The 16549-nt window shown below is 52.0% G+C and overlaps 1 protein-coding gene across 7 annotated transcripts in view; it reads right to left on the reverse strand.

The window, feature by feature from the left end:
- The window catches only part of ZNF536 (zinc finger protein 536), a 458035-nt gene that overhangs the window by 140849 nt on the left and 300637 nt on the right, over positions 1 to 16549 (reverse strand). For 6 of the 7 annotated variants that reach the window (XM_051833366.3, XM_089319697.1, XM_051833363.3 and 3 more), the window contains one exon: positions 13854 to 15434. In XM_051833366.3, the coding sequence (XP_051689326.2) occupies positions 13854 to 15434 (1581 nt within the window). Of the gene's footprint in view, positions 1 to 13539; positions 15435 to 16549 lie in introns of those variants that run through there. The other variant, XM_089319698.1, reaches the window with a different exon arrangement.

The following is a 16549-nucleotide window of genomic DNA, read 5'->3' on the forward strand; positions in this document are numbered from 1 at the left end:
CTCCCCCTCTGAGCGAGCTCTCCCTGGGCCAGTAGAAGGGACAGGCATTCATTCGGCCAATGGCATGCTTAAAAAAGGAGGGAGGGAGTTGTAAGTTCAGACCTGGCTCCTTAAATGATCCCAGAAGACTGAGAGGAAGCTCTTGCATTAGTTAAAAAAAAAAAAAAAAAAAAAGCATGGATTGGGGTGGGGCTGCAGAGGCCACATTATCCGCACCCCAAAGGGGCGGCTCTTTCCTTTTGGCAAGAAGAGGGCCAGATGGCCACCCTCATTTGCGATGTCAATGGTGACCTCTCCAGTCAACACACAGCAAGTGCATCTTAATCAGAGAGAGTGTTTCCTGTGCACCGCCGGCCCGCAAGGAAAAGAGCCTTCTCAGTCACAGGCTACTCTGGGGGCTGCCGGAACCACAGGCTGTGCCCCAGCAGTGGCCACTGCTCGGCTGCCCCCGGAGCCCAGGCTGGGATGCCGGCACCTCCACATTCCAATCCTGGGAAGAGTAACTCACATGGCTTCCACCCCATCTGCACCCAGTGAAGGCAGAGCCGGGAAAAGAGCACAAAACACAAAGTTCCCACAGACAACATCTGTCTTAGTGCAAACAATGGACCATTATCTTGTAAATAATTCTGATTAAGCGGCAGCATTTCCTCCCAGAACCAGGGCTGGGGAGCGCAGGGGGAGAAGGGTGCAGCTGGAGCTGCAGGCCTCGGCTACCAGGTGCTGCCTTCGGGAGCCGCCCGTGACCCCGCAGGCCCCCAGCAGCCCCGCCAAAGGCAGCCTCTCCCCTGCCAACCCCCCACTACATGGGGCGCCCATCAGAGAGGCACCCACCACCTCCAGCCCAGGCTCCTGGAAGGTTCCTCTCTGTCTCTGTCCCTGCCTCCCTCCTCTCCTCTCACTCCCACCCTCCCTGCTCCTCCCCCTCCTCCTCTGTTATCTCCTTTACTCTTATCTGTTTCCTCTCCTCTCCTCTCCCCTTCTCTCCTCTCCCCTTCTCTCTTCCTTTTCTTTCATGCCCCAGGCCTTTTTCTCTTCCCCTCGCCTTCTTCCTGTTCTCCCCTGTTCCCTCTCCAGTCCTTTCCCTTTCTCTCCATGTGCATTTCTCTGTCTCTTTTCTGGGCTTCTCCATGGCTTTCTTCTTCCTCTGGTCCCCTCAGCCCACGCCCCTGCGCGATCTCAGGGACCCCCAACACGGTAGACGTGCTGTCATTCTGGGCACCGTAAGGCCTGGAGGTCCCCAGTTGCTCCTGGGTTCTTACTCTAGTGCTGTCCAGCCTGGAAAAGGGGCCAGGGTGCTCCTTCCACACTGGAGGGTCCCTTGTGCCCCTCCCCAATCCACAGGGTGGCTGCCTTTTCACCCCCCCACACACGTCACACCACATCTGCCTGTAGAAAATGCACCCTTTGTCACAGCAAAGAGCCAGGGACCTCTACATTCCTGTGTCCAACCTGTGCAGATGAGGGGATCATTCACATCACAAGAGCCTTACCCCAAAGGCCTCGAGAAAATTCGCTCTGTGGTTTAAAATGAGACAACTGCCCTGAAGCTTAGAGATGGTACTTCACGTCCAAGGTCTCACATAAAGCAGAAGGCACTGGCCACAGCCCCCAGCGGTTCACCATCAGAGCTCCATCTTAATCGTTACGCTCCCAACTGCAAGTTCTTTGTTCCATTAGAAACTGGAAAGGCCACTCAGTGAGAGCCAGCAGGGCTGTGTCGGCCTGGCCGAGAGACGACTCATGACATCATCACGTAGGGGTCCCATGAGCCTCCAGGGATGGGGGTCCCAGCCAGACCATACAGACGGAGGCCTTCAAGTGGTCAACACAGATGGGCAAAGCCTACCCAGCTTTCCCACAGCCTGGCTCTGCCTAAAATAAACAACCTCTCTGTTATTCATTCACTTAAGGGTGCACAAGTCTCCCCCTGGATGGATGACAGGTAAGACACGTCTGTAAGGTGACATTGCATTGCAAGTCAAAATCTAAGAACTTAGGTGTGCACACTTGGGAACAGAACAGTTCCAAATTCGGGGGTGGGGGGTATTCACCAAGGCTGATCTGAGCAGCCCAGGAGGGCTTTGGAGGAGAAGGAATGACAAAGGCACAGAAGATAGTGACTGGGTGCTGTCCCCGTGCCCCCTGGAAGCAAGATGAGGGAGGAGCCCTGGTGAGTGGGTGCCTGCGTCCTGACCCTCTAGGCATGGCTGGGTAAGTGTGTTGCGTGGGAGGGATGGCTGGCCACATGCATCCAAGAAAGGGCCATGGATTAACAGACTGGCATCTGTCAAGTGTGTGAGGAAACCGTAATCATCATGAAAAATATTCCCTCTCCAAGCTCAGTTGCAAACATAAGAGGTTGGAAATGAAAAGAAAATAAAACCATCCAGTAGCCAGGTCTTTCTTCCATATTCATGATGCTAAAACTTCAGCTTCACTGACCCCATCTCTATTTTGTCTGACTTACAGCATTAAAAGAGAAACTCCTCAGTGGGCTTCTTATGACTTAACAAAAGGTTATGCATAAGAAGACAAATATTCCCGCGGCCCTGGCCTGGGGTGAGAATGATGTCGCCCAGCCCGGAATCCAGCGTGCTCGGGTGCTGCTGGAGGCCCCAGCTGAGCTCCCACTTCCCAGGAGCTCCCCTGGAGGACTTTGAGAAGGGTAGGGTCCCAGGAGGTCATCTAAAAAGTCCCATCTAGAAGGGACAGTGAGGTCTAGGAGGGTCCTGGGAGACGTTCAGGCTGCCCCTTCCTGTTACTGATGGAGGAATGGTGGCTCTCCAAGCTCCCGGGAGCATGACTGCTGACCACTGTTCTGTCTTCTGACCCCCAAGCCAGACCTCCTATTCATCCTGTCTCTAGCAAGCCTGCCCCTGAACAGAGAGCCTGGGCACGTCTCCGTGTTTAAAACCAGCCGATTACATCCCCTGAGGAGCCTTGGAATGAGCCTGTGTTCTCATGCTTTGTTCTGGTTGGGCTGTGGCCGTAGGTTATAGACTTAGTAGGGGGCCTACGCACTCTGAGACCAAGGAGTTCCCACCTGCAGTGGACATCGCTGGTCCCCACCCCTCCCTTCTCTTCGGGTTGCTTGGCAGGCCACTGGTCTCTTGTTTCTCTTTGCCTGAGGTCTTTCTCTGGCCAGGAAGAACGTGTGATGACTGGGTGGCGTAACCCTCAATGAGAGATGCGGTGCTGTGGGGTGAATACCCCAGCTTCTTCTGCCCTTGGAGCAGCGATTCTGAGGGGAGCTCCACATGGTAGGCCACAGGTTTCCCAAAGGAAGGAAGCCCCATGTCCACCTGTGGTGGGAACCTTCTCGTTAGCACACCTGTGCTGCCCTCCCATGTCCACCCTCAGGTTCCCAACATCAAGATAAAGGTATCCAGCCTTTATTGTAGGATCTGCTTTGGGGAGACCCTAACTATGCTAGCAAGGGAGTCTTAGAGGACCAAGATTAATAACAAGGAAAAGCTCCACATGGTGTGAACCCTATCCCCTAGGCCACTCTGTACCCAGCAGAGTAGCCCTGCAAGCCTGCCCAGGTGCGGGGCACACCTTGGAGTGGACTGTCCATGTGGTCAGCGCCAGCTCTCCCCACGACCCCAGGACATACAAAGCACTTGCCTCCAAAGGAAAAAAGCAACTTGTCCATCATATAAAAAGAGCAATAATTTAGTAAATTAATTGCAAATTTGCCTTCCCGCTTGGTTGCCTTTCTCCTTTTATGTGGATAATTGAGAGCATATTATGTTAATTTGACAACAACAGAAGTTCAAAAAGAAAACTTAACCTTGGGAGCAGTGGGTTACTATTAGATGGGTGTGTCTGGACCACTCCACAGAGAACATGAAAGACAAACTCCTCATGAAGCCAGCCAATGTCTGGGTGCCCACATGGATATTTTTGCTAATGAAGTAGCTGTGCAGAGCTCCCCACCTTTAACCTCGAAAATGCACACTGCTTGCCCAAGGGGCCAATGCTGCTCATGCAGAGACAGCATTGCCAACAGGCTGCTGCCGAGTTAGTAACGTAAGGTACTCATCACCAAGGGTCTTTGGGAAAAAGTGACTTTCCCTATGCAATAATCATCTCTCAAAGTTTAGGCTCCCTTTCCCCCCTCACCAGAACATCTGAATTTCATGAGAACACACACACAGAGAGAGGTGACTCAGAAGGCGCTCTCTCTGCCCTTCCTGGCCCCCTCCCATCATACGCCAGAGAGAGTCCCTTGCAGTTCTGCTCTGGGCACGTGCACACTGAGGGTCTCTCAATCGCTTCAGGCCGGAGTCATCGTGCTGGGCAGATCCAATGGGTGATGCCTGTGTTTGAGCTAAGTCTGAACCCCAATAGGTGGGACTTGTGATGACCCCAGGTGGGGATGATGGCCATTCTGGGGCGGCGTGGGGTTGGGGCAGAGGGACCAGTAAGAAATAGAGTCGCAGCCCCATACAGAGCTGTGAAATGATGTTGGCTTCTTCCAGAGGCTGGAGCCACCCAGCCCCCTCGAAGGCAGCAGACAGGATGTTCCCAGGAACACTCAAATGGTGCAGAGGGAGATTTGTTACCCAGAGATGGGAGTGAGGAGGAGGAGGCAGCGGGTGGGGCACAGGGGGAGAGGTGGGTGTCATGAAATGGGAGAACGCAACTTCACAAGGGTCTCTTCCAAACTTGAGAAGTTGCCACTGGGGAGTGACTCAGGAAATACCCCCTGCTCTGCAAGTGGAAATGATCCCCAGCCCTCTAGCTCAGCGGCCCCAGTAGGGGGAGTGGGCCCCCACAGAAGGAAGACAGACAATAGCAGACGCCCGGATACGCAGCTCTGGGGAGCGCTCCCAGCTGTCAGCAGCTTCCTCTGTCCCACTCCTGAGACTCAGAGCCCCATCCCAGCCAGGATGATCAAGCCAGCAGGTACAGGGGAGTTGGTGAGGGTTCCGGGGAGCATGCAGCATGCATGTAAACGAGCAGAAACGCTGGGGACGATGTGTTCAGAGGTGCCCCAGGAAAAGTCTTGGGGGGATTTCCCCTCACGCCGCACCCCACTTCCCTCAGTGCAGATCCCAATCAGGTGACCCCAGAAATCAACATAATATGGGGCTCGCACTGTGGCATAGTAGGTTAATCCTCTGCCTGCGGCACTGGCATCCCATCTGGGCACTGGTTTGAGTCCTGGCTGCCCCACTTCCCATCCAGTTGCCTGCTGATGGCCTGGGAAAGCAGTGAAGGGTGGTTCAAGTACTTGGTTCCCTTCACCCACATGAGAGACCTGGTTGAAGCTCCTGGTTCCTGGGTCCAGACTGACCCAGCTCCTGCTGTTGCAGCTGTTTGGGGAGTGAACTAGCAGATGGAAGACCTTTCTGTCTCTCTAAAACTGCCTTTCACTAAATACATAAATATGTTTTTTAAATGAAACCCTTGGAGTTGTTTGTTTGGCGCACGGCCTGCACACTGGTAGAAACTGGTCTTGCTTGGCTGTGGCCATGTTGCCCTGGAGCCTGCAGGTCAGGGTCATCCCCACTTGATCTTTGCTAGGCATTTTGGGATCTGCCCTGTTTCCTATCAGAACCCATGGTGTGTGCACTCAGCTTCATGTGCATGGAATCAGGTGACAGCGACAGGCACCGAACTCTGGCAATGCTGGTGACCCTCTCCAGGATCTACAGTTTCCATTCGAGGTCTTCACCATCACCCCTTCTCATCACTGCCCTCGAGGCAGACACAACCTAGTGCTCACTGTGGCCTTTGGGGTCAAGGTCGCTGGAAGGAAGCTTCCACCCAGTGCACATGCAGCAGTTTTCCTGTGGCCAAGGCCAGGGTGGTGACAATGGACACTGCTGGGTTTCTGTCCCCTCGCTGCACACAGGACATGTTATCTGGGGATGTGGGAAGGGACTTGGGGCTTGAGATGCTGTGCACCTCCCCCCAAACACACACACACACACACACAGACTCAGAAGTGGCTAAACCACACCCAAGCATAAAACCTGGAGACATTCTTGAAACAGCAGGACCTTAAAGCCCAGCTCAGGGACATCAAAACCAAGCGGCACAAACAGAAACAAAACCTTGCCTTCCTGCATGGCCCCCAGCCCCCCACCAAGCAGGAAGCAAAATGAGAGGGAGGAACAGGTAGAAGCCTGTTGGAACAGACACAGACACAGCCCCAGACTCTCAGCAGGACAAAAATATTCCCCAGCTCCGTTCCTCCCGAGGCTCTTTGCATTCAAAACTACCTTTTGAGAATGAAAAGAAAAATGTTGAGGGCAGGTGTGTGCAGTCTTTTCCGTACCCGTCCTGGGGTACAGTGGCCTGCGGGCTCCATGCCCATGCCAAGTAGCTCATGGGTCTCAATGCCTGAAAGGTCCCTTGGTCAGAGAAATGGACACATGGCCTCTGGCTCTCCCCCCACCTCCACGGCCAGCCCACCCTTTCCTTTGGCGTGTTTATGAATTGGTACGGAGAAATGGATGGAGAAATGCAACAATCTCCCCAGAACGTCCAGTTGAGGCTTCCGACACACAGAAGAACATCCAAGGGCCGGGGGGTGAGGTGGAATGGATTAACATAATGACTCCAAACTGCACTAATGTTTCACAGCTTTTTTTTTATTAGCAATACCAAGATAAATTATTGAAGCATTTTTTTAGTATTGTTTTACATTCCATTCATAAATGACCTAACTTGTAACTCAGCATACAGCACACTTAAAGATAGAGTTTGACACTTATTCAGAAAGCTACAATTATGATAACTTACATGCCTTCATTACCAGGAACACCTTAATATATCTTCTAATTACTTCAACAATACTCTATTCCAAAGCGCACGATAACCCCCGTACAAGTGTACACAGTTTGCTTCAATCACCATGTTTAAGTTCTGGGTGTCGAGGTGCTGGTCACTGGAATGTTCCCATCACCTGTTCCTGGTTAGTAGGACAACTTGACACAGTATTAAACTAGCAATATTTCTGCTGCGATACTATGGAGAAAGATAATCACTGCCCTTTTAGGGATTCTTCTACGTGTTACAAAGTACAGGACGATCAGACACAAGCAGGGAGCCCGCCTCGATCAGCTCAGCGAGGCGGTGGCACAGGTGAAGGGACCTGTGGTTCACCAGCATTTGTTACTCAGGATTTATGACTCTCAGGAAATTTTCTCTCCCACTCAAGTTACTAAGCCTTTGCAATCCATGACTAATAGTGGAACATATGGGGCAGTATTTTTAGCCTCCTTGATTCTTTGCTATATATACTGTAGGCTGGTGTGCCGTGTGTATACACATACCTATGCCAATAGTAATTATTTATTCAACACACATATGTGTATACATCCTTCTCTCGACTCTACACCACTAACAAGCTGCAGATAACCACCGGAGAGCACGAGCAGACAAGGGCAAGTCCAGATAGACCAACTAGGACACGGGGTGTCACTTACCTGCAAGAACCCCTGCAGATGCTTTAAACAATCCAGAAACCGTTTGGGCTAGAGGCATTTGAAAGCAAGGGCCGGGCCAGCTCCTCTAATTGTTTAATGGAATAGTGACAATAAAGCAATATTTATAAAATTTGGTCCTTCTGTCTCTGGTGAAAGCAAGAATAGTCTACATGATTAGAGCAGGTTGGCAATTAGAAGCCGAGGTGCCGTTGATCAGCGCTAAGTAATAGGAGATAATTGCTACTTATTTGAAACCTGGGCTTTGCACAAAACATCTGAAAACAAAATAAAGAAAGAACCTGATTCCTTCAGCAGCTAGAAAGTGGCCTGTGACTAGATACGGCTGGCAGACCAACCAGGACTTGGATGCAGCAGCCAGAGATGGTGGAAGCCGAAGCTGGAGCCCGGGGTCTGCTCCCAGGTGTGGACACAGACATGACCGTGAGGAGGCTGGACCACAATCTGCAGATGATCGAAGTGGGCAAAAGAAAAGAGCAAAGGTGGGATTTGCTCTGCAGCCAACGTCAGCCATGGAGGGGGTCACCCGGTTCCTATCTTAGACAGTGGAGGATGCACCTGCTGGGAGAGCTGGCACTTCCCCAGGGACACGGGTGTCTGTTCTGGCACCATTCCCTTCCCTCAACATTCTTCCCTCCCAGTCTTAAGCCATTCCCAAGGGAAGTATTTCCATGTGTTGCACCAAAGAGCTTTGTAGCTTTCTCTTCCCCCATAAAACTTGATCGTGGGGAGTAGGGATCATGTAATCCAAAAAGAACATGGCCGGGGCAACCACAGCGAATGCTCCCAGACCTGTCTCCTGCTTGGGAGGCACTCTTGATTCAGACAGCAGTTATTAGAGCCAAAAAACATGCCACACAAGGCAAGGAACATAAACAAGGCTAAATGTCACTGGTGTTTGCCGACATGCAGACACCACGCGTGTGTTCTGAAATGGCGAGTGGACCATTTGGCAAATGCAATGGTGTTCACACCACAGTTCTGTCATCCTGCAGAGCAATCGGCACCACATCAGTGGTGCACCCCCCTTAATTTAAGAAGAGGGAAGGGGAGAAGGGACGAATGGGACAAGAGTCTAGACAGCACCGCTACCCAGAGAGGCTGCCTCTTTGTCAAATGTGATATGCACAGCAGGGCTCCGGATGCCGGCAAGGGGAGAGTCTGGCCTGGGGGAGATGATTTCTCAGGAAGACGCCAGGGGACATCACTTGCACTGTGTCCCCTCACAGTCCAAGAGGAAAGCTCTGTGGGCAGTTGTGAGGCAGCCGGTTAGGGAAGAGGAGGCAGAGCGGGGCAGCAGTTGGCAGGGGACTTACACAGGTTCTGCCTTCCGATTGCACGGCAGCCGAATGGTGCTTCTGCATGGGGTCTAACCCAGGTGTGGACACACACGGAGACGGCGAGGAGGCTGGACCACAAGGTCACTGACTAATCTGCAGATGATCAAAGCGGGCAAAGAAAAACAGCAAAGACGGGATTTCTCCCAGTCTCTGCAGCCAGTCCGTGTGAGAACCGGCTCACACAGGAGAGGAGGAGGAGGATGAAGAGGAGTAGGAAGAGCAGGGACGATCATTCCCTTAGCTTTCAACAAAGCAAGGCAGCACCAGAGACAGTGAGATCCCACAGCAGAGTCCCCCGCCCCCAGCCCAAGGTCCCCCCGCCATCCCCGGGGCTAATTGCCTTCCTGTGGGTTGGCTGGGTTAGGCTCCCATGTGCCCGGCAGACAAGGATTCCATGGCTCCTTTCCCGTGCCATTTTTTCTAATTTAGCCTCCTTTTTTTTTTTTCATTAGTGCCTGCTGGCTCCAGGGCTGCACCTGAGAACCTTCCAGAAGGCCAAATAGACAACACCTGCCTTAGGCTGGGCATCAGCTTCTGCTCGGGGTCTGCATACCCACATATGCGCTCCTCACGGGCTCCCACACCCCAGCCCGGGGTCCCTAGGATGTCTCCAACTGGCCATAGACTTAGGCCATTTCTTAGTCAAAGACCGAAGGGGCAGGACTTGTCTCTTGGAATAAAACTGAGCAGAGATGAAACACTGTGACCCCTGGGATGTGTGTCCTCACGAAACTGGCAGAATCACCTGCAAAGCTGACCTTCCAGCCTACGGACACAGAGCGCTCGACACCGAGGGCTGGCAGACACGCCGAGGGCTGGAGACGTGCCTCCATGGCACTGATGGACAGGAAGCTCTGTGCTAAAGGGACCATGATCGCAACCAAAAGACGCTTGCACGCTGGATCATCCCTCGCAGGAGCCTCCCAGGATGTCCCCCACCCACCACCCCCCGCAATGTGATGCAAGCTCAATGGAGAAGCAGGCACCCTTGCTCATGTCACGCCTACGCTTCTGTCCATCAGTGAGGAAACAGGCAAGAAGACAAGCCGCTGCTGCCCCTTCCTTCTCTGCCTGTGCTGGCTGTGCACGGGGTGTCCCCCAGAGGTGGGTAATGCAGAGGAAGGGGTCCAGCAGGCCCATCAGGGTCTGCACAAACTCACTCTCTGGAAAGGCTCTCCTGCCTCTCTGCCTTTGGTGCTGCAGGCCAACAGCTGGCACCCTGTAGGTGCAGACAGGGTCCTCCCTGCATCGCCTCGCTGTCCGGTGGAAGAACACAGCAGAGGCTTCTGGGGATGACCACAGGAACACAACCCTCTGTCCAGCAGGGCAGGGACCAGCCCAGCGCAGCCCACTGCCAATTTTAGTTGCATTGACACCCAGCCACATCCATGCATGCACACAGTACCTAGGACTGCTTTGGGGCAACAGAGCCCCCAGGCCCTGCAAGCCCCACCTGTTCACTCCCTGAGCCTCTAAGAAATCCTCTGCTGACCCCTGCTTCACTCTGAAGCTGGGAGACTGCACAGTGTTTTCTGATTGCTCATGCTGAGACATCAGTGAGATTTTAAGAGGACACAAAGTCGCATTTTAAGAGAGTTCAACTGGGTCGTTCTAGTTCATCTCATCATGCAAGATGAGGTTTCCAGGGGCCCCATCTCTTTTAGGGGAGAGGTTTCAATTCTGCAAGGACTCTTATTCCATAGCCTCAGATATAATCTGAGTAGGGGAAGCCAGGTTCCCAAGAACTCGAGCTTAATGAATTGGGAATATCAGAACTGTTCCTGTCTATGACCTTGCTTTTCTGCTGGGCCTGGGCAGGTGTCTCTGTCTCATACCCTGCCACACACACACACACACACACACAGGCCCCCATGCCCACGACTGGCATGCTAATCAAGGCTTCCGCAGTGGTGTTAAGCCCAGAACACAGCTTCTAAGGGTAAAGGGAATTGTGCTCTTCTCACTATATTTCCCTTACTCTGTCTACTTCTTCTGCATCGACACTGCTCGTGAGACCCACCACACAGCAATTCATGGCCTGGTCTCGTGTCTCACAATGAAAAGGAGCAAGCGTGATCGGGCTGCTCTTCAAATCCACAAACATGGGGTAAAACAAGCTCTTAAACCTCTGCATGCAGCCAGCACCCACAGGTACTTCGCAGGCAACCTTGCACTGTGTGTGTGTGTGTGTGTGTGCGCGCACACACAGCAAAGCTTGTACCTTCCACGCACTCCTGGATCTCCACCCTATATGCTGACCAAGGTTTCTCAGACTGGACAAGGGGCATGCCTACCTTGCCCTGACAGCAGGTCTGGTCTGCCCTTGCTTCCCTAGTTAAATACTCAAGTAGAGACTGCCCCACTGGAAAGCCAAGGTCAAATGCAGTCCAACAAAACCAAAGGTACTTCCAAGTTCTCCAGTGGCTCTCAAGCACCCTGTACGATGGAATAAGGCAATGTGGGCTGGGCATGGATGCTGCAAGTGAGCTCTCAAAACTAAAGCTTGGACTGGGGTGAGATTTCATGCGACAAGCTCAGGGCTGTGTGGGAACCTACCCACTCTAGAGGGCCAAGGAAGGGCTTGGTGTTTCCCTCGGGATCATCTGTGACTTGTCTCCAGCTGCCCAGTGTGCTGCCCTCTGTGGCAAGGTCATTTGAACATTCATGCACAAACTCTCAACAGTGGCATATGCTACAGGGCTCTCCCTACTCAGCTGGCTGGGGCAGCCTCTCCCTACCTAGCTGGGTGAAACCCAGTGGATTGAAGTTTTGTTCGTAGATATGAACTCTCGGAAAGGATGAATACGACCAGCCTACCTGGGTACTGTCAGCATAGGACCAGTAAGGAACTAAGAAGAGGATTGTGGGGGACCAGATATTGGGGTAGGGGAATAAGAACTGGACAGGGTCAGGCTCATCCTGCAGGCAAGAGGGCGGTGCCCCTCACCCCAAGCAAATGCAAAAGCCAGAGAAGTCTCTCGCTGTCTTTCCAAACTGCAGCATGAGGATATAGAAGAAATGAGGCCAAACGAAACGCAGAACCCAAGCTCTCTGCAAATAGGCAGTTCATGGCCAGAGTCGGCCTTGGCCTCTGACCATTGGTGAAAAGTAGAAGAGACTCCTAGACCCTCTGCTGGGGAGGTAACTAGGAAGCTTCTAGCCAGGCTGGCTAGAAGGGCCTCCAACCCTTCTGTGTTCAGGGTCTGTGTTCCAGAGACGAAGAGACTGACCAAGCCAAGGCTTCTGTCAGGGGAGTGTTGAGCTGCTTGCTATCTAGGGAGGGGGTGAGAAGGGCCCATGCAGCTCAGGGGGCAAAGGCTGGCAAGACGGAGCAGGCTCCCTGATGTTGCAAAAGGACCAGCATTGGGCAAGCCTCCTCAAGGCAGGCAGCCTTCCTCCAGCACTGATAGGAAGATGGGAAAATTAATAGGGGTAATATGAGCTCATTTCAATAATAATGAGCTTATGAGCATGCCAGGTTTTGATCTTTTCTGATGCATGGATTCCTGGCAGGAACTATGGTCCTAAGTAGGTAGTTGAAAGGACTGAAAATAGATTTTAAAAAAAATCCCCAAACAGCAATAAAAAGAAACCACCCCAATCACAAACTTAAAACAACAATGAAAGAAGAAAGACGAAAATGTTACTCCCCAGAAGAAAGGCGGCCGGGGAAGGGGGGGCAGTTGGACTGACATAAAACCCTTTTCTTCTTTTAAATATTGTTTTTAACAGCTTCAAAAGTAATGAATTGTCTGTGGCTAAAAATAGATCTGGGGGTCCTGGTTAATGGGGCCCTGTGAATCATTCCATGCGAAGAACTGTCAATATTTTTTTTGAGCTGTCAGAAATCCATTTAGTGATTTTTGACAATTCAAAAAATATTTCCGACTGCTTGATCCAGTTCTTAGTGAATTAGGGAAGGAGAGAGGAAGAGAAATATATCAATTTAAATTATGAACCCAGACTCCAGCGTTCTGAATCCTGTTCTGGGCTGGAAGGAGCATCAGAGTCCACTGAGGTTCAAAGAGCCTCCCTCCCATTTCCCTTACTTCCTCCCAAACACCGAAATCCATTCAGAAATTAAACATGGGAAGGTGCTTTGGCTGTATGTTCCCGGTGGGGGTATCTGGAGCTGCTTTCTGAGGAAGGGATCCACTGGGCCCCTTAGAGGAGAAAAGCTGTCAGAGATGAACCTGTGGACATCGGTCTCCCCTGTCCATCGCGACATTCATTTGATCCAGTTTTCAGATCCAAAGTGATAACGACACTTTAGGATCTGGAATCACTCTGGATCCACGAGTGCCGCTTTGCTACAAGATCAGACAGGCACAAATCCGAGACACACAGGGTCACCACACCACTCACACACTTCTGCTTCCAACGCCAGACAGGTGAACAGGCAGATGCACATAAGGCAACAGCTGAAGGTCAAAGTCACAGTAACTGCCATTTGGTTTGCTTAAAGATGAATAACATACACCCCGGAACCATCTCCCTGTTGGGAAGAGGCCTACTTTTATTTTTTCCCGATACTGTGGTTAATGTGATATGATTTTAGTATCCTCCAGGTCAATAACAGAAACACTTAGACAAGCAGGTTTGGCTTAGCAAAGCAGCAAAGAGTCCTCTTTCAGTGTAAGTTGCAAATACTGAGAAGTCTGCGAGTTACCACATTCTCTTAGCCTTCTTGTGTTTTAAGTGGCTCCTCCCACCCGCCCACCCGCCCACCTACCACCTCTAGTTTTGGCTGAAAAACAGGAGTGAGTCCTCCACGCACGGAGATCCTCCACCCCATTTTCCATGCTTTCCGGACAGGCCTCTGAGAGCATTATGATGTAAATTGGAATACACGCGTGTGAGTTCTACAACGTCTAAATGCAACGGACTTTTCCGATTGTCTACGCTGCATGGACAGCATTGGGGCATCTATCCTCTGGCGTTCCGTGCTGAATCTGCTCACGGGTAACTCGACCCCCTTCTGTTTAAAAATGCACAACGCAGCCCTGATGTTTCGGGAAATGAACCGAAGGGAGAGGATTCTAAAACTTACCACACAAGTCTGGCCTCTTGATACATCCAGAACTGGCTGTGCTACTCGCGAGTCCGTTAAAGGCAGCTAAGCCATCGGAGCTGTAAGCCCTGAGCACCGACAGCATGTTCATGGGCTTCTCCAGGCCCGGGGGCCCCCGCTCCGGCTTCGGCAGGCCCGCCGAGGGGTCCTGGGCGGCAAGAAGACCGGGGCCGTGCCACTGTTTCTCCGACGCTTGGGATAATGGTGAGCCGAGGCCCTGCACCTGCACGGGCTGGGGGGCGCCCGCGGGCAGCAGGCTGTCCCCGCCGTCGCCGCCGCCCCCGTCCTTGGCGAGCGCAGACAGCGGCTTGCTCATCATTTCGGGTTCCGTTTCGACATCCTCTTCCTCGTTGTTCTCTCCCCGCGAGGAGTCCATGTCCTCCGAGGAGGCGATGTCGGAGAGGTCGTCAGGGGCGTTCTTGCCGGCCGCCTCGGGGATCAGGATGGGGGCGTCGTCTTCCGGGGGCGCCTTCCCCTCCAGCTCCTTGTTGGGGCAGGACCCAGAGGCCCCCGAGCCCAGCACACCGGGGTAAACACCGAACTGCTTGTAGAAGTCTGACGGAAAGTTACAAAAGGCAGGGTCCCCGCCGTGGCTGGGCCACGCGCCGCCCTTTTGGTCCCCCAGAGTCTCTTTGGCCTGTCCTTGGGCCGTCTTCTCGGAAGCAGAGTCCAGAGCGCTCATCACGCCCGCCAGGGCCATGTCCTTGCTTGATTGTACAGCCGGCAGCAGGGCCACCTTGCTCGCCTCGCGCCCTTGCTCTTGGCAGTGCACCGTCACCCCTGCGCCGGCGTCCTTGCGTTTGGCTTTGCCCAGGTGGTTGGCCTGCAGGTGCAGGGCCATGAGCTCCATGGAGGACGTGGTGAAAGCACAGAACAGGCAGCCGTGCCACGCCATGCTGTCCTGCATGGTCACCGAGGAGCCCGGGAGGGGGCCGGCGTCCGGCCGCACGGACAGGTCCAGAGGCTCGTACTGCGACTTCTCGGGTCTCCTCTGGGAGGACTTCCCGCCGCCCTTCTCCTCGCCGCCGTCGGCTCCCTGGACTTTCAGGGGAGGAGCGTCAGACAAGGCTTTGTCCTTCGTGTCCTTCTTCTTCCAGGAGCTGAGGACAAAGCTGTCCATGAAAGCCTGCAAGGACCCTTGGAAATTCACACCGTTGCCCACGATGCTTTGGTAAGCCCTCCCGATCTCGGAGAAGTGGGCGCTTTTGGGCGGCAGGTCGGTGCCCTTCAGCGCCTCGGAAGCAGCCTCGGGTGCCATGCCCGCGGGCTGGCCCGCGTGATCTCCGGACGAGAGCACCCCGGAGGCCCACTGCTGAGAGGCGGGGCCGCCCCGGAAGTCGATGCCTGGGAGCCCCTTGAAGGCGCCCCGCAGGATGTCGGGCCGGATGAACAGGGCCGCCTTGCCAGGCGTGTCGTCCTTGTGGTCGTGGCTCGGGGGCTGGCCGGACAGCGGCCCGGCCCCGTTCTGCCGCTCCCGGTGGTGTCGCTCTAAGTGGTATTTTAAGGACGCTGACTGGGTGCCGGCGTAGTCACAGTGGGGACACTTGTAGGGTTTCTCACCTGCGAGATTTTGGTATAAGAAAAGAAAAAAAGTGTTTAGCTCACTTTGGTGTGCCCAACAAGGCTTGAAGGACCAACATTTTTCTTGGAAACAAAGCAACTCCAACTAATAATTAGTTAGAACACAACTGTTTTTTAATAGGCGAATAATTCGTACTCTTAAGCTTTTTTAATGATTTTGTACCATTTGGGAGTATTCAGGAATGACATACTATCTACACACAATTAGCTATCTTTTTCTTTATCTAACATGTGAAAACGGCTGTAGATTTAAAAGCTATGATTATGAAAATTAAGCATAATAATTTCAGCCACAGTGATCATTAAAAGTAGAAGTTTAAAAAGACAAAGTATGTAACAAATGGGTGGCTGCAATATTTTGTGTATACAATAGCTCTGAAATTTGTTTAAATTATACACATGGAAACCATTTTTAAACCTAAAAATTTTATGGCACTGTTACGCAAGACTGAAATGAATGATTTAAGTCTTGCTCTGCAGTAAATCATGGATATAATTAGCAAATGGCATACTGCACAAGTAATTTATCATTATTTGGAGGGCGGCATTCCAGACGGGCTCAGATATCTGCAGAGGCACTGCATTGTTGCTAAATAAAGAACTATAAATACCGATTCCATAAAATATTAATACCATTACAGTGCATTCTGATTGCAGCATGTAAAGACATATAGTTAAGATAAAAAGCAGTCAATAAAACTTAAAAGAAAATGAGTAATAAAAAGGCACAAAATATATTTAGTTTCGGTATTTGAAATTAACATTATCTACTAGTCTTTGTAGTGCCTTAAATTTGTACTAATGGCGAACCTCGTGCTCTGGTAGTAAAATGTGTAATTTACCTATAATAAGCGCTTTCTAGAGAATAAAAATAGCTTTAAAGAGTGTTTTAAAACATATAAGGTAATTTTCGCGAATTAAATATTTATTTAAATTCAACACCCAACTCCTATTGTTCTTTCCACGATGGAGAAGGTACCCCAACCGACAAGTTGCATCCGTCGGCATTGTGGGTTAGAGGAGGAGGAGGAGGAGGAGGCCGACAGACGCGGAGTGAAATGTATTCCAAGCATTTGCTAGCGATACCCTGGGTC

This window comes from Oryctolagus cuniculus, chromosome 18, assembly GCF_051225735.1.
Source record: "Oryctolagus cuniculus isolate XC-2025 breed Fujian yellow rabbit chromosome 18, ASM5122573v1, whole genome shotgun sequence".
In the NCBI taxonomy this organism is placed as follows: domain Eukaryota; kingdom Metazoa; phylum Chordata; class Mammalia; order Lagomorpha; family Leporidae; genus Oryctolagus; species Oryctolagus cuniculus.